Source organism: Salvelinus namaycush, chromosome 6 (genome assembly GCF_016432855.1).
Source record: "Salvelinus namaycush isolate Seneca chromosome 6, SaNama_1.0, whole genome shotgun sequence".
NCBI classification, from domain to species: domain Eukaryota; kingdom Metazoa; phylum Chordata; class Actinopteri; order Salmoniformes; family Salmonidae; genus Salvelinus; species Salvelinus namaycush.
The window spans coordinates 49855328-49880351 of NC_052312.1; the positions used below are offsets into that span (position 1 = coordinate 49855328).

The 25024-nt window shown below is 45.0% G+C and overlaps 1 protein-coding gene across 1 annotated transcript in view; it reads right to left on the reverse strand.

The window, feature by feature from the left end:
• Nucleotides 1–2772: 2772 nt before the first annotated feature.
• LOC120049177 (oxysterol-binding protein-related protein 8-like) overlaps nt 2773–25024 on the reverse strand; it is a 69314-nt gene continuing 47062 nt past the window's right edge. The window contains exons 9-18 of the mRNA XM_038995406.1: nt 22739–22964; nt 19814–19998; nt 12581–12662; nt 12224–12322; nt 11365–11461; nt 10992–11090; nt 8822–8919; nt 8023–8112; nt 4324–4460; nt 2773–2962 (exon numbers count right to left, since the gene is read on the reverse strand). Of these exons, the coding sequence (XP_038851334.1) occupies nt 2773–2962; nt 4324–4460; nt 8023–8112; nt 8822–8919; nt 10992–11090; nt 11365–11461; nt 12224–12322; nt 12581–12662; nt 19814–19998; nt 22739–22964 (1303 nt within the window). The remainder of the gene's footprint in view (nt 2963–4323; nt 4461–8022; nt 8113–8821; nt 8920–10991; nt 11091–11364; nt 11462–12223; nt 12323–12580; nt 12663–19813; nt 19999–22738; nt 22965–25024) is intronic.

Here is a 25024-nt window from a genome sequence, read left to right on the forward strand (position 1 = left end):
ATGAGTGTGGGGTGTATGAGTGTGTATGTGTGGGGGGTGTATGAGTGTATATATGTGAGGGGGTGTATGAGTGTGGGGTGTATGAATGTGTATGTGTGGGGGGGTGTATGAGTGTATATATGTGAGGGGGTGTATGAGTGTGGGGTGTATGAGTGTGTATGTGTGGGGGGGTGTATGAGTGTATATGTGTGGGGGGGTGTATGAGTGTATATGTGTGGGGGGGTGAATGAGTGTGTATGTGTGTGCGGGGGTGTATGACTGTATATGTAGAGTGGTATGAGTGTGTATATGTGGAGGGGTATGAGTGTGTATGTGTGTGGGGGGGTGTATGAATGTGTATGTGTGGGGGGGTGTATGAGTGTGTATATGTGTGGGGGGGTGTATGAGTGTATATGTGTGGGTGGGTGTATGAGTGTGTATGTGTATGTGTGTGTGGGGGGTGTATGAGTGTGTATGTGTATGGGGGGGTGTATGAGTGTATATGTGAGGGGTGTATGAGTGTGTATATGTATGTGTGTGTGGGGGGGTGTATGAGTGTATATATGTGGGGGGGTGTATGAGTGTATATGTGTGGGGGGGTGTATGAGTGTATATGTGTATGTGTGTGTGGGGGGGTGTATGAGTGTGTGTGTGTATGGGGGGGTGTATGAGTGTATATGTGTGTGTGTGAGGGGTGTATGAGTGTGTATGTGTGGGGGGGTGTATGAGTGTGTATGTGGGGGGGGTGTATGAGTGTGTGTGTGGGGGGGTGTATGAGTGTATATGTGTATGTGTGTGTGGGGGGGGGTATGAGTGTGTATGTGTATGGGGGTTGTATGAGTGTATATGTGTGTGTGTGAGGGGTGTATGAGTGTGTATGTGTGGGGGGGTGTATGAGTGTGTATGTGGGGGGGGTGTATGAGTGTGTGTGTGGGGGGGTGTATGAGTGTATATGTGTATGTGTGTGTGGGGGGTGTATGAGTGTGTATGTGTGGCGGGGTGTATGAGTGTGTATGTGTGTGTGGGGGGTGTATGAGTGTGTATGTGTATGTGTGTGTGGGGGGGTGGTGTATGAGTGTATATGTGTGTGTGTGAGGGGTGTATGAGTGTGTGTGTGGGGGTGTATGAGTGTGTATGTGTGTGTGGGGGGTGTATGAGTGTGTGTGGGGGTGTATGAGTGTGTATGAGGGGGGCATTGGGATTGTATGTATATTAATGTGAGTGGTATTGTAACATTGTTGGTATGTGTGTGTGTGTGTGTGAGACGTACGCTCGCTGCCGGAGGAGTCCTGGCGGTCAGGTTCTGGGGAGGAGCAGCCACTCTCAGGTTTCTTGGGCTTGTCACTGTGCTTGTGCTTTCTTTTGGGCCCTGTCACCTACACACACCAAGGACACACACATCAACATAGAGCCACACACACCAGACACCAAATCAACACACACACCACAGAGAAGACGACAAAACCAAAGATACCTACACAAAAACACTCACGCACCGCACACACACGCTTGTACACCTACGAACGAACACACAGAAACTACGTAAATAGCTGCACTTAGGAACAAAACACAGACGCAAACACACGCACCCATGCGCGCACACACACACACACACACACACACACACACACACACACACACACACACACACACACACACACACACACACACACACACACACACTTGCATCACATGCTAATCAGTAGTACAGCTGTATGAGGCATGCGAGCGTGCCGATCGGCCACATTCAGTGAAACTCCAAAAACAACCCACAACACAGTCAGTTGCAACTAAAATTAAACTAACCAACCAAATGAACTAACCAACCAAGCACCTATTAAAGCAATTAGAGACATCAACAAGCAGCCTTCTTAAAAACGACAGCAGAAGATACAGAATCATCTAAATGACAACAACCAACATGGCGGTAGATGGTGGGGAAACAGTCAAAACAAAATGGCTGTACGACAGTGCGGCCCACGGAACAGAAGCAGCCACAGGCGATGGTTGTGAATGGAGCTGGAGAAGACTTTTAGAGCAAGCTGCAGTGGTGGCTGGTGACAAACTGAAGTGGAGGAGGAGGTGTAAAACCAAAATCAAGAAGTAGAAAAACAACTCAGGGAGCGCTGTTCGTTGGCCAACCTACCTGGCACTTGCAATTGCCATCCCTCCTGGGGCCCTGGTTACTGAGACTAATTACACTGGCAGAACGTACCATTGGGGTGCGATGCCGCACTTTAGTCTGGATCCAGCCGTCTTTCTCAAACTGAATCATATCATTCAGCGGATCCCACGGACGGGTGCTGCGGACACACACACACACACACACACACACACACACACACACACACACACACACACACACACACACACACACACACAACACAACACAACACAACACACACAACACACACACACACAACATTACATAAACAGATATTACAGTCTGTTGGTATTGACTACCACAGGTAATGTTATGCCAACATGTTGTTGTAATACCAGGTCCATCCATTAGGTGTCACAATCCTCCTGTTAATCAGCTCTGGGGTCAGTTCAGATGCAGAGACTTGACATACATTACATACACGGTTTTGATGCTACCTCTTGGTCATCATAGAAATGGAAGCGTTGGCAAACTAATATAGTCTAACATCTCTATAAATGTTAAATATAACCTCAAGTTTTTCCTGGCTCTCTCTGGCTCTACCAAATGGCACCCTATTCCCTATATAGTGCACTACTTTAGACCAGAGCCCTATGGGGAATAGAGTGTGTGAATTGGAGATAAGGAACTCACTCGGCATATCTGTAATGCCACTCTCCGGTGACGGGGTCCTGTTCAAAGAGCCCGGGCGCCCAGTCCTCACACTTGGCCTTGCGCTCGCGGGTTGACTTCCTCTGAGCCTCCTCCAGGATAAACTTCTCATTGGTGGCCTCTGTCTGGTCCTTGTTGTTGATGGCCCTTGTTACATGCTGCCATAACCTGGGAGGACGGAGGGAGAGAGAGGGGGGGGGGGGGGAGAGGGGGGGGAGAGAGAGAGAGAGAGAGAGAGAGAGAGAGAGAGGGGGGGGGGGGGGGGGGAGGGGGGGGGAGAGAGAGAGAGAGAGAGAGAGAGAGAGAGAGAGAGGGGGGGGGGGGGGGGGGGGGAGGGGGGGAGAGAGAGAGAGAGAGAGAGAGAGAGAGAGAGAGAGAGAGAGTGTGTTACAGAGTTACAGACAGCAGGGAGCTGATGAGAAGCTTCTTTTAGATACAAAACAAGTCCATTTAAATTGTAACTCAGAAGTGAAAATTGCTCTTTTCCTATTTTATTTCCGGTCCGGACTTTCTTCTTCATACCTTGCATTTCAAGTGACTTTCTGTGATGAGTTGAAAAGGAAATGACGAGCACGAATAAAGAGCCAACGAGGGGAAGGAATGAGATGATGAGGGGAGAGAGGAGGAATAAAGAGCCAACGAGGGGAAGGAATGAGATGAGGGGAGAGAGCAGGAATAAAGAGCCAACGAGGGGAAGGAATGAGATGATGAATAGAGGAGAGAGGAGGAATAAAGAGCCAACGAGGGGAAGGAATGAGATGATGAGGGGAGAGAGGAGGAATAAAGAGCCAACGAGGGGACGGAATGAGATGATGAATAGAGGAGAGAGGAGGAATAAAGAGCCAACGAGGGGAAGGAATGAGATGATGAATAGAGGAGAGAGGAGGAATAAAGAGCCAATGAGGGGAAGGAATGAGATGAGGGGAGAGAGGAGGAATAAAGAGCCAACGAGGGGAAGGAATGAGATGAGAGGAGAGAGGAGGAATAAAGAGCCAACGAGGGGAAGGAATGAGATGATGAATAGAGGAGAGAGGAGGAATAAAGAGCCAACGAGGGGAAGGAATGAGATGATGAATAGAGGAGAGAGGAGGAATAAAGAGCCAACGAGGGGAAGGAATGAGATGATGAGGGGAGAGAGCAGGAATAAAGAGCCAACGAGGGGAAGGAATGAGATGATGAGGGGAGAGAGCAGGAATAAAGAGCCAACGAGGGGAAGGAATGAGATGATGGGGGAGAGAGCAGGAATAAAGAGCCAACGAGGGGAAGGAATGAGATGATGGGAGAGAGCAGGAATAAAGAGCCAACGAGGGGAAGGAATGAGATGATGGGGGAGAGAGCAGGAATAAAGAGCCAACGAAGGGAAGGAATGAGATGATGGGAGAGAGCAGGAATAAAGAGCCAACGAGGGGAAGGAATGGAGATGAGGGGAGAGAGGAGGAATAAAGAGCCAACGAGGGGAAGGAATGAGATGAGGGGAGAGAGGAGGAATAAAGAGGAGGAGTGAAAAAAAAGAGTCTGTCTCTTCATACCTCTCAGACTCATAGTCTCCCTGGTCCTCAGGAGGCACGGTGCAGCGTGTTAGCCTGCTCTGACGCAGCTCTGCCGTGGGGTTCCAAAACGTATCCACCACCCCGGTCTTCTTATCGTTGATGAAGATTTCACTGTCCTGGAGGAGACAGACACACAGGGAGACCCAGTTAACACAGACAGGCAGACTTGTTATTCCCCAGAACCCTGTGACACTAATGGCATAGAGCTGGCCGGGGTAATTACCCAGAAAGCCAGGGGAAGGTGTGAGATAGAATGACTGAGATGATAGTTATGTAGAGGAGTGGTCGGTTCTAACATTGACCCATTAAATGTCTGTCTGTCTGTCTGTCTGTCTGTCTGTCTGTCTGTCTGTCTGTCTGCCTGCCTGCCTGCCTGCCTGCCTGCCTGCCTGCCTGCCTGGCCTGCCTGGCCTGCCTGGCCTGCCTGGCCTGCCTGGCCTGCCTGGCCTGCCTGGCCTGCCTGGCCTGCCTGGCCTGCCTGGCCTGCCTGGCCTGCCTGGCCTGCCTGCCTGCCTGGCCTGCCTGCCTGCCTGCCTGCCTGCCTGCCGGTCTGCCTGTCTGAGGCCCAGCTCGGAGAGAACACAGTAAAAGCCAGCTGGATCCAGCAGAAACCCAAAAAACAAAATATACTGATGATGATATACTGTGTACGCAGCCTGTCACCATGACAAACTAACAGATATTATGATATACTGTGTACGCAGCCTGTCACCATGACAAACTAACAGATATTATGATATACTGTGTACGCAGCCTGTCACACTGACAAACTAACAGATATTATGATATACTGTGTACGCAGCCTGTCACCATGACAAACTAACAGATATTATGATATACTGTGTACGCAGCCTGTCACCATGACAAACTAACAGATATTATGATATACTGTGTACGCAGCCTGTCACCATGACAAACTAACAGATATTATGATATACTGTGTACGCAGCCTGTCACCATGACAAACTAACAGATATTATGATATACTGTGTACGCAGCCTGTCACCCTGACAAACTAACAGATATTATGATATACTGTGTACGCAGCCTGTCACCATGACAAACTAACAGATATTATGATATACTGTGTACGCAGCCTGTCACCATGACAAACTAACAGATATTATGATATACTGTGTACGCAGCCTGTCACCATGACAAACTAACAGATATTATGATATACTGTGTACGCAGCCTGTCACCATGACAAACTAACAGATATTATGATATACTGTGTACGCAGCCTGTCACCCTGTCAAACTAACAGATATTATGATATACTGTGTACGCAGCCTGTCACACTGACAAACTAACAGATATTATGATATACTGTGTACGCAGCCTGTCACACTGACAAACTAACAGATATTATGGTATACTGTGTACGCAGCCTGTCACCCTGTCAAACTAACAGATATTGATTATGATATACTGTGTACGCAGCCTGTCACCATGACAAACTAACAGATATTATGATATACTGTGTACGCAGCCTGTCACCCTGTCAAACTAACAGATATTGATTATGATATACTGTGTACGCAGCCTGTCACCATGACAAACTAACAGATATTATGATATACTGTGTACGCAGCCTGTCACACTGACAAACTAACAGATATTATGATATACTGTGTACGCAGCCTGTCGCCATGACAAACTAACAGATATTATGATATACTGTGTACGCAGCCTGTCGCCATGACAAACTAACAGATATTATGATATACTGTGTACGCAGCCTGTCACCATGACAAACTAACAGATATTATGATATACTGTGTACGCAGCCTGTCACCCTGTCAAACTAACAGATATTATGATATACTGTGTACGCAGCCTGTCACCATGACAAACTAACAGATATGATGATATACTGTGTACGCAGCCTGTCACCATGACAAACTAACAGATATTATGATATACTGTGTACGCAGCCTGTCACCATGACAAACTAACAGACATTATGATATACTGTGTACGCAGCCTGTCACCCTGTCAAACTAACAGATATTATGATATACTGTGTACGCAGCCTGTCACCATGACAAACTAACAGATATTATGATATACTGTGTACGCAGCCTGTCACCATGACAAACTAACAGATATTATGATATACTGTGTACGCAGCCTGTCACCCTGTCAAACTAACAGATATTGATTATGATATACTGTGTACGTAGCCTGTCACCATGACAAACTAACAGATATTATGATATACTGTGTACGCAGCCTGTCACCATGACAAACTAACAGATATTATGATATACTGTGTACGCAGCCTGTCACCATGACAAACTAACAGATATTATGATATACTGTGTACGCAGCCTGTCACCATGACAAACTAACAGATATTATGATATACTGTGTACGCAGCCTGTCACCATGACAAACTAACAGATATTATGATATACTGTGTACGCAGCCTGTCACCATGACAAACTAACAGATATTATGATATACTGTGTACGCAGCCTGTCACCATGACAAACTAACAGATATTATGATATACTGTGTACGCAGCCTGTCACCATGACAAACTAACAGATATTATGATATACTGTGTACGCAGCCTGTCACCATGACAAACTAACAGATATTATGATATACTGTGTACGCAGCCTGTCACCATGACAAACTAACAGATATTATGATATACTGTGTACGCAGCCTGTCACCATGACAAACTAACAGATATTATGATATACTGTGTACGCAGCCTGTCACCATGACAAACTAACAGATATTATGATATACTGTGTACGCAGCCTGTCACCATGACAAACTAACAGATATTATGATATACTGTGGACGCAGCCTGTCACCATGACAAACTAACAGATATTATGATATACTGTGTACGCAGCCTGTCACCCTGTCAAACTAACAGATATTATGATATACTGTGTACGCAGCCTGTCACCCTGTCAAACTAACAGATATTATGATATACTGTGTACGCAGCCTGTCACACTGACAAACTAACAGATATTATGATATACTGTGTACGCAGCCTGTCACCATGACAAACTAACAGATATTATGATATACTGTGTACGCAGCCTGTCACCATGACAAACTAACAGATATTATGATATACTGTGTACGCAGCCTGTCACCCTGTCAAACTAACAGATATTATGATATACTGTGTACGCAGCCTGTCACACTGACAAACTAACAGATATTATGATATACTGTGTACGCAGCCTGTCACCATGACAAACTAACAGATATTATGATATACTGTGTACGCAGCCTGTCACCATGACAAACTAACAGTCTCAGCACGTATTCAACAGTGTCTCTGGCCTTTGGTGCAGAAAACAACCCATTTTACATTTAATTGGTGATTTAAATCTACATATAGTTTGGATGCATTAAGCAGGTAGGTGAAAGTGCATGTTTGGTGGCCTCCATTAAAACTTCGTCAAGGTCAGGTCTCCTGACATAATTAAAGTCAGTTTGACCTTTGGGGTGGAAAATAACTTTCCATACTTCGAACCTTTAAAAAAGAATTATACATCCTCTTTCAATGCATGTGGTAGTTAAAGAGAAGTGTAGGGTCGTGTTCATTAGGGCACCAACGTTTGCAACGGAAAACGAAAATAAGCATTTCTAGTCCCAAACGGTTTGTCAGTTTTCCTTCTGTTAGATACATAATGAACTTACCCAGTGTCCCTCCAGCGTAGCCAGCACCTCCTTCCCCAGCTTGATCTTTCCAGAGACCTGGTTTACACTGTCATTGTTACCCAAGAAGGGCTGAAAAGAGAGGGGAAGGGTGACGCTTTATGTTACAGCCCTGTTCAACCTGGTTCTTACCTGGTATTTACATGGCATCAAAGTGGAGACATGGTAACCATGTTACATGGCACCAATGGATCATTTCTGGTAATGACCTCATAGAATCCAACAGTCTTGGTAACTACCTGGTACCAAATGGGACATATTGATGCTTGTATCTCAAAAGAAACAACTGTGTAGATAGCTACTAATCTAACTATACTATTACTCTAGGTAACTACCACTTCAACAAGCACTATCTAAGTATTACCTGGTAAGTAGAAGGCTGTAAAATAAAGTGTTCCAGAAAGGAGTATTCATCACATTGGTATTGGTGTTTTATAGTTCAAGATGCAGCACAGGGGTGGGTCAGGCAACCCTCCTCCCGGCTAGGTACTGGCTATGCAGGCTTTTGTTCCAACCCCACTTTAAAACACCTGATTCAGCTAATCAAGGTCCTGTTGAGCAGCTAATTAGTAGAATCAGTTGTGCTCCACTGGGGCTGGAGCAAAAGCCTGCAGGTGGGTCCTGTAGCTCTCCAAGATGAGGGTTACCCCCCCCCCCCCTCCCATCTAGAGCTTGATTAGAGTTTCAAGCACTAAAACTGCCTAATGCAGTTTGAAGCTTTTGTTCATTAAAGAGTAAAAGCTAAATGATTGTAGCTAAAGAACAAGTTATTTCCTCCTACCTTGAGTTTGAACTCGAGCTGGGCACTGTATCCTGTCTTCTCACAGGCAATAGTGATCTGGCCAGCCAGCTCCAGAGTCAGGGTGCCATACAAGATGCCTGAGAGAGGGAGGACAGTTACTATACACTACAGTAGAGATGGTGCCCTACAGAGGGAGGACAGTTAGTATACACTACAGTAGAGATGGTGCCCTACAGAGGGAGGATAGTTAGTATACACTACAGTAGAGATGGTACCCTACAGAGGGAGGATAGTTAGTATACACTACAGTAGAGATGGTACCCTACAGAGGGAGGATAGTTAGTATACACTACAGTAGAAATGGTGCCCTACAGAGAGAGGATAGTTAGTATACACTACAGTAGAGATGGTACCCTACAGAGGGAGGATAGTTAGTATACACTACAGTAGAGATGGTACCCTACAGAGGGAGGATAGTTAGTATACACTACAGTAGAGATGGTGACCCTACAGAGGGAGGATAGTTAGTATACACTACAGTAGAGATGGTACCCTACAGAGGGAGGATAGTTAGTATACACTACAGTAGAGATGGTACCCTACAGAGGGAGGATAGTTAGTATACACTACAGTAGAAATGGTGCCCTACAGAGAGAGGATAGTTAGTATACACTACAGTAGAGATGGTGCCCTACAGAGGGAGGATAGTTAGTATACACTACAGTAGAGATGGTGCCCTACAGAGGGAGGATAGTTAGTATACACTACAGTAGAGATGGTGCCCTACAGAGGGAGGATAGTTAGTATACACTACAGTAGAGATGGTGCCCTACAGAGGGAGGATAGTTAGTATACACTACAGTAGAGATGGTGCCCTACAGAGGGAGGATAGTTAGTATACACTACAGTAGAGATGGTACCCTACAGAGGGAGGATAGTTAGTATACACTACAGTAGAGATGGTGCCCTATAGAGGGAGGATAGTTAGTATACACTACAGTAGAGATGGTACCCTACAGAGGGAGGATAGTTAGTATACACTACAGTAGAGATGGTACCCTACAGAGGGAGGATAGTTAGTATACACTACAGTAGAGATGGTACCCTACAGAGGGAGGATAGTTAGTATACACTACAGTAGAGATGGTGCCCTACAGAGGAAGGATAGTTAGTATACACTACAGTAGAGATGGTACCCTACAGAGGGAGGATAGTTAGTATATACTACAGTAGAGATGGTACCCTACAGAGGGAGCATAGTTAGTATACACTACAGTAGAGATGGTGCCCTACAGAGGGAGGATAGTTAGTATACACTACAGTAGAGATGGTACCCTACAGAGGGAGGATAGTTAGTATACACTACAGTAGAGATGGTACCCTACAGAGGGAGGATAGTTAGTATACACTACAGTAGAGATGGTACCCTACAGAGGGAGGATAGTTAGTATACACTACAATAGAGATGGTGCCCTACAGAGGGAGGATAGTTAGTATACACTACAGTAGAGACGGTACCCTACAGAGGGAGGACAGTTAGTATACACAACAGTAGAGTGCAGAGTAAGGGGTTTATTCCATTTAAATTAATTCCATTCAGGAAGTAAACTGACACTCTGATTCCAATGTTCCCCGTTCCTTTCATATTGACTGAAGTGAAATGGTATTGACCCCAACCCTGGTAGTGTTGAATCAGGACTGATTCTGTTAGTAGTGAAGTATATTTCCATACTACAGACTTTCCAGTCAGTCTGTACGACTAGAGACATCATGTTGAATCTACTTCCCATGTAGAAGAAAGAGACGTGTTGCTTCAGGGTTGGGCTCAAGACAGTCAATTCAGGAAGTGATTTGAATTTAAAATCCAAAATCTTTAATACTTTTGACATAAACAGCTTCTCCTTTTCAGATGATTAAGAAGTCATTAAAAATAGATGGACTCCTTTTAATTATTGAATTGTAATTTCAGTTTACTTCCTGAATTGACTGACTTCAATTTGAAATGAGCCCAACCCTGGTAAGCTTGCAAAGAAGATTAGGTGGGTATATATAATTCTGCTTTCACAGTGAGACTCCAGACAGTAAGAGTTCAGACCTTAATGCAATGTGTGTTGCTTTCACAGTGAGACTCCAGACAGTAAGAGGTCAGACCTTAATGCAATGTGTGTTGCTTTCACAGTGAGACTCCAGCCAGTAAAAGAGGTCAGACCTTTGCAGTGGGCGTAGGGCATGTTCATGACGTAGTCTTCTCCTCTGTTGAGAAAGGTGAGCCGAGCCTCTCCGTCCAATATGGCCGACAGGGAGTTTCCTGCAAAGAGACACATCGTCATGACAACACCCAGGAAAGGGTGTTAACACAAATAAAACATTTGTTGGGTGCGCCTTTAAAATTATTATAATATTTTTTCCCCAGCAGAAATGTGTTACCAAATGTTCACTTTCCAACGATAATGAGACAGGCCCGACGTATCTATCTATACGCATTTGCTGTTTGTAGGTGTGTGTGTGTGTGTGTGTGTGTGTGTGTGTGTGTGTGTGTGTGTGTGTGTGTGTGTGTGTGTGTACATGAGTGTGTGTTGTACCGTAGAACTTGGACTTGGCCAGGATGCTTCCGCTGAGACAGAAGCCGTCCTTCCTGTTACTGACGTAGAACGCCGACACTGGAGGATGATGGGACACCTGACAGGGAGAGAAGGTGATTGGTCAAAGGTCAGGAGGACAGGTTCTGGAAGCTAGCCCTGATCATAGCCAGTCTACCAGAAGATGTCATGTTGAAGAGTCTAGACCTTCTGAAAACCTATCACATTCCTTCTTTCATCCATCCACCAACCCTTCCATCCATCCATCCACCAACCCGTCCATCCATCCACCAAATCGTCCATCCATCCATCCACCAACCCGTCCCTCCATCCATCCATCCATCCACCAACCCGTCCCTCCATCCATCCATCCATCTGTCCATCCATCCATCCACCAACCCGTCCCTCCGTCCATCCATCCATCCATCTGTCCATCCATCCATCCACCAACCCGTCCATCCATCCATCCACCAACCCATCAAACCATCCATCCACCAACCCGTCAATCCATCCATCCATCCATAAACCCGTCGTTCCATCCATCCATCTACCAATCCATCCATCCACCAACCCGTCAACCCGTCCATCCATCTACCAACCCGTCGATCCATCCATCCACTCCCCCACACATCCATAATTTACATACTAACTACAAGGTGAATCAATTGCTCAAATGTCAGATTAAAAATCCCAATCAGACAACCGCATATTAGGGAGCAGTCTCCCCTCCTGGCTAGGGAGCAGTCTCCCCTCCTGGCTAGGGAGCAGTCTCCCCTCCTGGCTAGGGAGCAGTCTCCCCTCCTGGCTAGGGAGCAGTCTCCCCTCCTGGCTAGGGAGCAGTCTCCCCTCCTGGCTCTGTTACCTGTTCAGACATGTAGAATGTCTTGCTGTTGGTCTTGCTATGGAGCCACATGCAGCGGTAGGTCTCACCGATGATGGGGTTATATGGCTTCTTCAGTCCCTGGTTTTCAGGAGGAGGAAAAACGGAGCTTTAGATACGTCCGCTGAATGGTAGAGATACCGAGGGACATCTTGTCACATCCAGAACAGAGTCGTGTTCATTAGGCACCTAACAGAAGAAATGGACTGAAATAGAGGGACTACCAGGACCTATCCAGTAAGAAACACTTACTTTTCTTTTTTGAAAAATGTTTTCCACTGTTTTCCTAATGAACATGACCCTGCTGAAACAGTGATTTTAAGTGAATGTTCTAATCACCTGTGGCTTTTTGTAGAATCCAGAGATATACCACTTCACTACTTTCTTCATCCTGTTGTAGGCATTCTCCTCCACAGCTGCCCTGGAAATGATCAACAACAAATCACAATGAGGACCTAAATCAAGTTAAAGATACATCTTTGAATATTTGTCTGTATCTTTGGCAGGTCTGACTGTACTGTCCTACTATATAAGACCTTTGATTGGTCAGCTTGGTAGTACCGTCCTACTATATAAGACCTTTGATTGGTCAGCTTGGTAGTACTGTCCTATTATATAAGATCTTTGATTGGTCAGCTTGGTAGTACTGTCCTACTATATAAGACCTTTGATTGGTCAGCTTGGTAGTACTGTCCTATTATATAAGACCTTTGATTGGTCAGCTTGGTAGTACTGTCCTACTATATAAGACCTTTGATTGGTTAGCTTGGTAGTACTTTCCTACTATATAAGACCTTTGATTGGTCAGCTTGGTAGCACTGTCCTACTATATAAGACCTTTGATTGGTCAGCTTGGTAGTACTGTCCTACTATATAAGATCTTTGATTGGTCAGCTTGGTAGCACTGTCCTACTATATAAGACCTTTGATTGGTCAGCTTGGTAGCACTGTCTTACTATATAAGACCTTTGATTGGTCAGCTTGGTAGTACTGTCCTACTATATAAGACCTTTGATTGGTCAGCTTGGTAGTACTGTCCTACTATATAAGACCTTTGATTGGTCAGCTTGGTAGCACTGTCCTACTATATATAAGACCTTTGATTGGTCAGCTTGGTAGTACTGTCCTATTATATAAGACCTTTGATTGGTCAGCTTGGTAGTACTGTCCTACTATATAAGACCTTTGATTGGTCAGCTTGGTAGTACTGTCCTACTATATATAAGACCTTTGATTGGTCAGCTTGGTAGTACTGTCCTATTATATAAGACCTTTGATTGGTCAGCTTGGTAGTACTGTCCTATTATATCAGACCTTTGATTGGTCAGCTCGGCAGTACTGTCCTATTATATAAGACCTTTGATTGGTCAGCTTGGTAGTACTGTCCTACTATATATAAGACCTTTGATTGGTCAGCTTGGTAGTACTGTCCTATTATATAAGACCTTTGATTGGTCAGCTTGGTAGTACTGTCCTATTATATCAGACCTTTGATTGGTCAGCTCGGCAGTACTGTCCTATTATATAAGACCTTTGATTGGTCAGCTTGGTAGTACTGTCCTATTATATAAGACCTTTGATTGGTCAGCTTGGTAGTACTGTCCTACTATATAAGACCTTTGATTGGTTAGCTTGGTAGTACTGTCCTACTATATAAGACCTTTGATTGGTCAGCTTGGTAGCACTGTCCTACTATATAAGACCTTTGATTGGTCAGCTTGGTAGTACTGTCCTACTATATAAGATCTTTGATTGGTCAGCTTGGTAGCACTGTCCTACTATATAAGACCTTTGATTGGTCAGCTTGGTAGCACTGTCGTACTATATAAGATCTTTGATTGGTCAGCTTGGTAGTACTGTCCTACTATATAAGACCTTTGATTGGTCAGCTTGGTAGTACTGTCCTACTATATAAGACCTTTGATTGGTCAGCTTGGTAGCACTGTCCTACTATATATAAGACCTTTGATTGGTCAGCTTGGTAGTACTGTCCTATTATATAAGACCTTTGATTGGTCAGCTTGGTAGTACTGTCCTACTATATAAGACCTTTGATTGGTCAGCTTGGTAGTACTGTCCTACTATATATAAGACCTTTGATTGGTCAGCTTGGTAGTACTGTCCTATTATATAAGACCTTTGATTGGTCAGCTTGGTAGTACTGTCCTATTATATCAGACCTTTGATTGGTCAGCTCGGCAGTACTGTCCTATTATATAAGACCTTTGATTGGTCAGCTTGGTAGTACTGTCCTATTATATAAGACCTTTGATTGGTCAGCTTGGTAGTACTGTCCTACTATATAAGACCTTTGATTGGTTAGCTTGGTAGTACTGTCCTACTATATAAGACCTTTGATTGGTCAGCTTGGTAGCACTGTCCTACTATATAAGACCTTTGATTGGTTAGCTTGGTAGTACTGTCCTAGTATATAAGACCTTTGATTGGTCAGCTTGGTAGCACTGTCCTACTATATAAGACCTTTGATTGGTCAGCTTGGTAGTACTGTCCTACTATATAAGATCTTTGATTGGTCAGCTTGGTAGCACTGTCCTACTATATAAGACCTTTGATTGGTCAGCTTGGTAGCACTGTCTTACTATATAAGACCTTTGATTGGTCAGCTTGGTAGTACTGTCCTACTATATAAGACCTTTGATTGGTCAGCTTGGTAGTACTGTCCTACTATATAAGACCTTTGATTGGTCAGCTTGGTAGCACTGTCCTACTATATATAAGACCTTTGATTGGTCAGCTTGGTAGTACTGTCCTATTATATAAGACCTTTGATTGGTCAGCTTGGTAGTACTGTCCTACTATATAAGACCTTTGATTGGTCAGCTTGGTAGTACTGTCCTACTATATATAAGACCTTTGATTGGTCAGCTTGGTAGTACTGTCCTATTATATAAGACCTTTGATTGGTCAGCTTGGTAGTACTGTCCTATTATATCAGACCTTTGATTGGTCAGCTCGGCAGTACTGTCCTATTATATAAGACCTTTGATTGGTCAGCTTGGTAGTACTGTCCTATTATATAAGACCTTTGATTGGTCAGCTTGGTAGTACTGTCCTACTATATAAGACCTTTGATTGGTTAGCTTGGTAGTACTGTCCTACTATATAAGACCTTTGATTGGTCAGCTTGGTAGCACTGTCCTACTATATAAGACCTTTGATTGGTCAGCTTGGTAGTACTGTCCTATTATATCAGACCTTTGATTGGTCAGCTTGGTAGTACTGTCCTACTATATAAGACCTTTGATTGGTTAGCTTGGTAGTACTGTCCTACTATATAAGACCTTTGATTGGTCAGCTTGGTAGCACTGTCCTACTATATAAGACCTTTGATTGGTCAGCTTGGTAGTACTGTCCTACTATATAAGATCTTTGATTGGTCAGCTTGGTAGCACTGTCCTACTATATAAGACCTTTGATTGGTCAGCTTGGTAGCACTGTCTTACTATATAAGACCTTTGATTGGTCAGCTTGGTAGTACTGTCCTACTATATAAGACCTTTGATTGGTCAGCTTGGTAGTACTGTCCTACTATATAAGACCTTTGATTGGTCAGCTTGGTAGCACTGTCCTACTATATATAAGACCTTTGATTGGTCAGCTTGGTAGTACTGTCCTACTATATAAGACCTTTGATTGGTCAGCTTGGTAGTACTGTCCTACTATATAAGACCTTTGATTGGTCAGCTTGGTAGTACTGTCCTACTATATAAGACCTTTGATTGGTCAGCTTGGTAGTACCGTCCTACTATATAAGACCTTTGATTGGTCAGCTTGGTAGTACCGTCCTATTATATAAGATCTTTGATTGGTCAGCTTGGTAGTACTGTCCTACTATATAAGACCTTTGATTGGTCAGCTTGGTAGTACTGTCCTATTATATAAGACCTTTGATTGGTCAGCTTGGTAGTACTGTCCTACTATATAAGACCTTTGATTGGTCAGCTTGGTAGCACTGTCCTACTATATAAGACCTTTGATTGGTCAGCTTGGTAGTACTGTCCTACTATATAAGATCTTTGATTGGTCAGCTTGGTAGCACTGTCCTACTATATAAGACCTTTGATTGGTCAGCTTGGTAGCACTGTCTTACTATATAAGACCTTTGATTGGTCAGCTTGGTAGTACTGTCCTACTATATAAGACCTTTGATTGGTCAGCTTGGTAGTACTGTCCTACTATATAAGACCTTTGATTGGTCAGCTTGGTAGCACTGTCCTACTATATATAAGACCTTTGATTGGTCAGCTTGGTAGTACTGTCCTATTATATAAGACCTTTGATTGGTCAGCTTGGTAGTACTGTCCTACTATATAAGACCTTTGATTGGTCAGCTTGGTAGTACTGTCCTACTATATATAAGACCTTTGATTGGTCAGCTTGGTAGTACTGTCCTATTATATAAGACCTTTGATTGGTCAGCTCGGTAGTACTGTCCTATTATATCAGACCTTTGATTGGTCAGCTCGGCAGTACTGTCCTATTATATAAGACCTTTGATTGGTCAGCTTGGTAGTACTGTCCTATTATATAAGACCTTTGATTGGTCAGCTTGGTAGTACTGTCCTACTATATAAGATCTTTGATTGGTCAGCTTGGTAGTACTGTCCTACTATATAAGACCTTTGATTGGTCAGCTTGGTAGTACTGTCCTATTATATAAGACCTTTGATTGGTCAGCTTGGTAGTACTGTCCTACTATATAAGACCTTTGATTGGTTAGCTTGGTAGTACTGTCCTACTATATAAGACCTTTGATTGGTCAGCTTGGTAGCACTGTCCTACTATATAAGACCTTTGATTGGTCAGCTTGGTAGTACTGTCCTACTATATAAGATCTTTGATTGGTCAACTTGGTAGCACTGTCCTACTATATAAGACCTTTGATTGGTCAGCTTGGTAGCACTGTCTTACTATATAAGACCTTTGATTGGTCAGCTTGGTAGTACTGTCCTACTATATAAGACCTTTGATTGGTCAGCTTGGTAGTACTGTCCTACTATATAAGACCTTTGATTGGTCAGCTTGGTAGCACTGTCCTACTATATATAAGACCTTTGATTGGTCAGCTTGGTAGTACTGTCCTATTATATAAGACCTTTGATTGGTCAGCTTGGTAGTACTGTCCTACTATATAAGACCTTTGATTGGTCAGCTTGGTAGTACTGTCCTACTATATATAAGACCTTTGATTGGTCAGCTTGGTAGTACTGTCCTATTATATAAGACCTTTGATTGGTCAGCTTGGTAGTACTGTCCTATTATATCAGACCTTTGATTGGTCAGCTCGGCAGTACTGTCCTATTATATAAGACCTTTGATTGGTCAGCTTGGTAGTACTGTCCTATTATATAAGACCTTTGATTGGTCAGCTTGGTAGTACTGTCCTACTATATAAGACCTTTGATTGGTTAGCTTGGTAGTACTGTCCTACTATATAAGACCTTTGATTGGTCAGCTTGGTAGCACTGTCTTACTATATAAGACCTTTGATTGGTCAGCTTGGTAGTACTGTCCTACTATATAAGATCTTTGATTGGTCAGCTTGGTAGCACTGTCCTACTATATAAGACCTTTGATTGGTCAGCTTAGTAGCACTGTCCTACTATATATAAGACCTTTGATTGGTCAGCTTGGTAGTACTGTCCTATTATATAAGACCTTTGATTGGTCAGCTTGGTAGTACTGTCCTACTATATAAGACCTTTGATTGGTCAGCTTGGTAGTACTGTCCTACTATATATAAGACCTTTGATTGGTCAGCTTGGTAGTACTGTCCTATTATATAAGACCTTTGATTGGTCAGCTTGGTAGTACTGTCCTATTATATCAGACCTTTGATTGGTCAGCTCGGCAGTACTGTCCTATTATATAAGACCTTTGATTGGTCAGCTTGGTAGTACTGTCCTATTATATAAGACCTTTGATTGGTCAGCTTGGTAGTACTGTCCTACTATATAAGACCTTTGATTGGTTAGCTTGGTAGTACTGTCCTACTATATAAGACCTTTGATTGGTCAGCTTGGTAGCACTGTCCTACTATATAAGACCTTTGATTGGTCAGCTTGGTAGTACTGTCCTACTATATAAGATCTTTGATTGGTCAGCTTGGTAGCACTGTCCTACTATATAAGACCTTTGATTGGTCAGCTTGGTAGCACTGTCTTACTATATAAGACCTTTGATTGGTCAGCTTGGTAGTACTGTCCTACTATATAAGACCTTTGATTGGTCAGCTTGGTAGTACTGTCCTACTATATAAGACCTTTGATTGGTCAGCTTGGTAGCACTGTCTTACTATATAAGACCTTTGATTGGTCAGCTTGGTAGTACTGTCCTACTATATAAGACCTTTGATTGGTCAGCTTGGTAGTACTGTCCTACTATATAAGACCTTTGATTGGTCAGCTTGGTAGTACTGTCCTATTATATAAGACCTTTGATTGGTCAGCTTGGTAGTACTGTCCTATTATATCAGACCTTTGATTGGTCAGCTCGGCAGTACTGTCCTATTATATAAGACCTTTGATTGGTCAGCTTGGTAGTACTGTCCTATTATATAAGACCTTTGATTGGTCAGCTTGGTAGTACCGTCCTATTATATAAGATCTTGGATTGGAGTACTGTCCTACTATATACGATCTTTGATTGGTCAGCTTGGTAGTACTGTCCTACTATATACGATCTTTGATTGGTCAGCTTGGTAGTACTGTCCCAGCAGGCAATACTAGTTAAAATGACATCATCACAACCGGGTCTAGTTGTTAACTGGTTGGAGAAGTACTCAGTCAGAACAATAGTACTAAACACTGAAGTAGTGGCACACTTCATAACGGAGGCTTCATAAGCGTACTATTTGGTGTAGGGTGAAGTTGCACCAAGACACTGATCTTTGATCAGTTTAGCATTTTCCACACTCATGGTTAAGGTTAGGATTGGGGGAGGGGAAGCGGATACTAGATCTGTACCTAGGGAAACCTTCACCCAGGAGCCAGTGTAGTAGTACTGACTCAGAGAGGAAGTCAGCATGGTAGTGGTACTGACTCAGAGAGGAAGTCAGCATGGTAGTAGTACTGACTCAGAGAGGAAGTCAGCATGGTAGTAGGACTGACTCAGAGAGGAAGTCAGCATGGTAGTAGTACTGACTCAGAGAGGAAGTCAGCATGGTAGTAGGACTGACTCAGAGAGGAAGTCAGCATGGTAGTAGTACTGACTCAGAGAGGAAGTCAGCATGGTAGTGGTATTGACTCAGAGAGGAAGTCAGCATGGTAGTGGTATTGACTCAGAGAGGAAGTCAGCATGGTAGTGGTATTGACTCAGAGAGGAAGTCAGCATGGTAGTAGTACTGACTCAGAGAGGAAGTCAGCATGGTAGTAGTACTTACTCAGAGAGGAAGTCAGCATGGTAGTAGTACTGACTCAGAGAGGAAGTCAGCATGGTAGTAGTACTGACTCAGAGAGGAAGTCAGCATGGTAGTAGTACTTACTCAGAGAGGAAGTCAGCATGGTAGTAGTACTGACTCAGAGAGGAAGTCAGCATGGTAGTAGTACTTACTCAGAGAGGAAGTCAGCATGGTAGTAGTAGTCGGACAGCTTGTCCAGGAAGGAGCGTGGCTCCAGGATGAAGGTGGGCAGGACCACTTTAGACAGGTCCATCCCAGGCCTGACCTGCTTCAGCAGCGTCCAGATCAGAGACTTATTCTCCTCCGACACCGTCTCTGTCTGGGACGCCTCACCAGCCTGGGACACACACATATAAAGGTTTGGTGATTTACTGTACACACCACACACACTTCATATTGAATGAATTCTGGGGTTAGTCCCGACCGGGTGTTGAAGCCGCTTCAGCAACTGTCAAGCCAACATCGCAGCTGTTGCGCCAAGAGATCCAAACCTCCTGATGAGGTTGCTAGGTGATGGGCTATGTAAGGTCACAGTATTCACATAGGGTTGGAGTATATACCTATACGATACAAGCACATTATGGAGTTGCTCCAACGTGATATTATTCAGTATGAACATCTCTCCGGTCTGAAAAATTTCCTCAGTTATCAATCAGTTCATTATTCACATCTTTGGTCTTCCCATTTTAGCATCTGCTGGCTGTTTAATTCGAGCCATCGAAAATGACAATTCTAATTCACCACAGAACAGCTGGGAGGGATTTCACGCAGGCAGGCATACACGCGCAAACCCCCCCCTTCAAATATAATTTCTTCATGCCCTGCCTGTGGCACTTGGCTAAGGCTATATTAACAGTGCTGAAGATGACATAATCATGAACAAATGATTTAGGAAGCTCCATCAAACCTCTAAAGACTTGTTGTCAAGTCAAACCCTGATGGAGTACGGTCTTGTCACGTGTAACATTCTACATACTGCAGCGGAACTGTGGCAGAAGAGATGGACGTCCTGATTACTTGTCTATTGCAATTTAGGTTCCAACGTGTCAGAATAAAATACATTAGACAATGGGACATAAGACAGAGACAATGGGACATAAGACAGAGACAATGGGACATAAGACAGAGACAATGGGACATAAGACAGACACAATGGGACATGAGACAATGGGACATGAGACAGAGACAATGGGACATGAGACAGAGACAATGGGACATGAGACAGAGACAATGGGACATAAGACAGAGACAATGGGACATAAGACAGAGACAATGGGACATAAGACAGAGACAATGGGACATGAGACAGAGACAATGGGACATGAGACAGAGACAATGGGACATGAGACAGAGACAATGGGACATGAGACAGAGACAATGGGACATGAGACAGAGACAATGGGACATAAGACAGAGACAATGGGACATAAGACAGAGACAATGGGACATAAGACAGAGACAATGGGACATAAGACAGAGACAATGGGACATAAGACAGAGACAATGGGACATAAGACAGAGACAATGGGACATAAGACAGAGACAATGGGACATAAGACAGAGACAATGGGACATAAGACAGAGACAATGGGACATAAGACAGAGACAATGGGACATAAGACAGAGACAATGGGACAGAGACAGAGACAATGGGACATGAGACAGAGGGTTAGAGAGAGATCACAGACAGGTTGATTTAAGGGCTGTCTGAGGCTTCACTCTAATGACTGCTGCTCACACACACCACTCTGATGACTGCTGCTCACACACACCACTCTGATGACTGCTGCTCACACACACCACTCTGATGACTGCTGCTCACACACACCACTCTGATGACTGCTGCTCACACACACCACTCTGATGACTGCTGCTCACACACACCACTCTGATGACTGCTGCTCACACACACCACTCTGATGACTGCTGCTCACACACACCACTCTGATGACTGCTGCTCACACACACCACTCTGATGACTGCTGCTCACACACACCACTCTGATGACTGCTCTCACACACACCACTCTGATGACTGCTGCTCACACACACCACTCTGATGACTGCTGCTCACACACACCACTCTGATGACTGCTGCTCACACACACCACTCTGATGACTGCTGCTCACACACACCACTCTGATGACTGCTGCTCACACACACCACTCTGATGACTGCTGCTCACACACACCACTCTGATGACTGCTGCTCACACACACCACTCTGATGACTGCTGCTCACACACACCACTCTGATGACTGCTGCTCACACACACCACTCTGATGACTGCTGCTCACACACACCACTCTGATGACTGCTGCTCACACACACCACTCTGATGACTGCTGCTCACACACACCACTCTGATGACTGCTGCTCACACACACCACTCTGATGACTGCTGCTCACACACACCACTCTGATGACTGCTGCTCACACACACCACTCTGATGACTGCTGCTCACACACACCACTCTGATGACTGCTGCTCACACACACCACTCTGATGACTGCTGCTCACACACACCACTCTTGATGGATGCCTCGACTCTGCTCCTTTCACTTCTCTTTCAACCAGTGTGGCGGCAGCTAGCCTAGCGGTTAAGACTGTTGCGCCAGTAACTGAAAGGTGTCTGGTTCGAATCCTCGAGCTGGCAAGGTGGAAAAATCTGCCGTTCTGCCCTTGAGCAAGGCAGTTAACCCCCAACAACAACTGCTCCCCGGGCTCCGATGATGTCGATTAAGGCAGCCCCCCGCACCTCTCTGATTCAGATGGGTCGGGTTAAATTCATTCAGTTCCCAGTATCATCTCATTTTAAACCAAGGTTTATCAAGTGTTCCCACTGTGTTCAAAGAAATGCCACTTGTTTTCTCTTAAGTATATTCTCTGAGGCCTTGAATCTTAAAAAATAACAAATCAAGCTGATTCTCTTCAATGTTACTGAGTCAAACTTTCCTTGGGGGAAAATTCTCACATCGCTTGTCCAATCAGATGCATTTATACAGAGTAAGCTGGGCTCAGTCCCCCTGACCAATAAGAGCCAGCGGTACTGACTACGCTCATCATCATTCCTCACCTCTCCCAGCTCCTCGTGGGACTGTTCCAGGTACGGAGTCTCCCGCAGGGCCTCGTTGGGGTCAAGGTCAATGTAGGAGTCATCCTGACGTTCCGACGTGTCACTGTCACTCTCCTCGCTCTTCCCCAGACCCTCCACGTCTGACTCCTCGTGGTCCTGCTCCCCCTCCCGGTCCGACTTGTCTGAGTACAGGTCAGGGTCCTTGAACTGGTCACTGTCGTTGAACCTAGCGGGAATAACAAGGAGGGTGGATTCAAAGGAGAGTTCACACTAAACCCTTATTTTGTAAAACACAACAATCACAGTTTTTGCTCTGCACAGTTGCTGACATGCAAAACAAATTGGCATTGTACTAACAGTGGACTAATGAACAAAATACTAAAAGATAACTTGCTATTACCACTACCAATAGCACAGTGCATTAATACAGAGCTCCTCATGCCTTACGGCATAAAAGTCTTTTTGAGCAATCCCTGCAGAGTTGACAAAAGTACAGAAATTCTCCACAGTAGCCAAATCCCCCAGTACAACACAGATCCTTTGAAAGTTCAAAGCCTCAAGAAGACAGTGCTCTCCTCTCGAAAAGGACAACACATGCAATCTTTACAAACTACAATCAACTCCGATGCATTCACAGATAACAGATAGAACCAGTCAGACAACCAGTCGTCTCAGGGGAAATGTAACCTCACAAAGCACATGGAAATAGACCACAAGAGCTGAAACAGACTGCAGACGAGGGAAGAAGACAGATCTGCTGCTCCACTTATAGATACAGAGAGATTGGCTCGGGCCAGGCTTGTAACAGCTCCACATTCAAATATACAACTAATCATGGTCATCAGTCTGAACTGAGTCATGGGTGTTGCTGCAGAGGCTGGAACCAGAGCTTGCACACCCAGTAGCTCTCCAGAGGACTTTCACACTACTGAGCTGAACCGAGCAGTACCGCGCTGGCCTGGTTACACATCCAACACACTACTGAGCTGAACCGAGCAGTACCACGCTGGCCTGGTTACACATCCAACACACTACTGAGCTGAACCGAGCAGTACCACGCTGGCCTGGTTACACATCCAACACACTACTGAGCTGAACCGAGCAGTACCGCGCTGGCCTGGTTACACATCCAACACACTACTGAGCTGAACCGAGCAGTACCGCGCTGGCCTGGTTACACATCCAACACACTACTGAGCTGAACCGAGCAGTACCGCGCTGGCCTGGTTACACATCCAACACACTACTGAGCTGAACCGAGCAGTACCGAGCTGGCCTGGTTACACATCCAACACACTACTGAGCTGAACCGAGCAGTACCACGCTGGCCTGGTTACACATCCAACACACTACTGAGCTGAACCGAGCAGTACCGCGCTGGCCTGGTTACACATCCAACACACTACTGAGCTGAACCGAGCAGTACCGCGCTGGCCTGGTGACACATCCAACACACTACTGAGCTGAACCGAGCAGTACCGCGCTGGCCTGGTGACACATCCAACACACTACTGAGCTGAACCGAGCAGTACCACGCTGGCCTGGTTACACATCCAACACACTACTGAGCTGAGCCGAGCAGTACCACGCTGGCCTGGTTACACATCCAACACACTACTGAGCTGAACCGAGCAGTACCGCGCTGGCCTGGTTACACATCCAACACACTACTGAGCTGAACCGAGCAGTACCACGCTGGCCTGGTTACACATCCAACACACTACTGAGCTGAACCGAGCAGTACCACGCTGGCCTGGTTACACATCCAACACACTACTGAGCTGAACCGAGCAGTACCACGCTGGCCTGGTTACACATCCAACACACTACTGAGCTGAACCGAGCAGTACCGCGCTGGCCTGGTTACACATCCAACACACTACTGAGCTGAACCGAGCAGTACCACGCTGGCCTGGTTACACATCCAACACACTACTGAGCTGAACCGAGCAGTACCGCGCTGGCCTGGTTACACATCCAACACACTACTGAGCTGAACCGAGCAGTACCGCGCTGGCCTGGTTACACATCCAACACACTACTGAGCTGAACCGAGCAGTACCACGCTGGCCTGGTTACACATCCAACACACTACTGAGCTGAACCGAGCAGTACCGCGCTGGCCTGGTTACACATCCAACACACTACTGAGCTGAACCGAGCAGTACCGCGCTGGCCTGGTTACACATCCAACACACTACTGAGCTGAACCGAGCAGTACCACGCTGGCCTGGTTACACATCCAACACACTACTGAGCTGAACCGAGCAGTACCGCGCTGGCCTG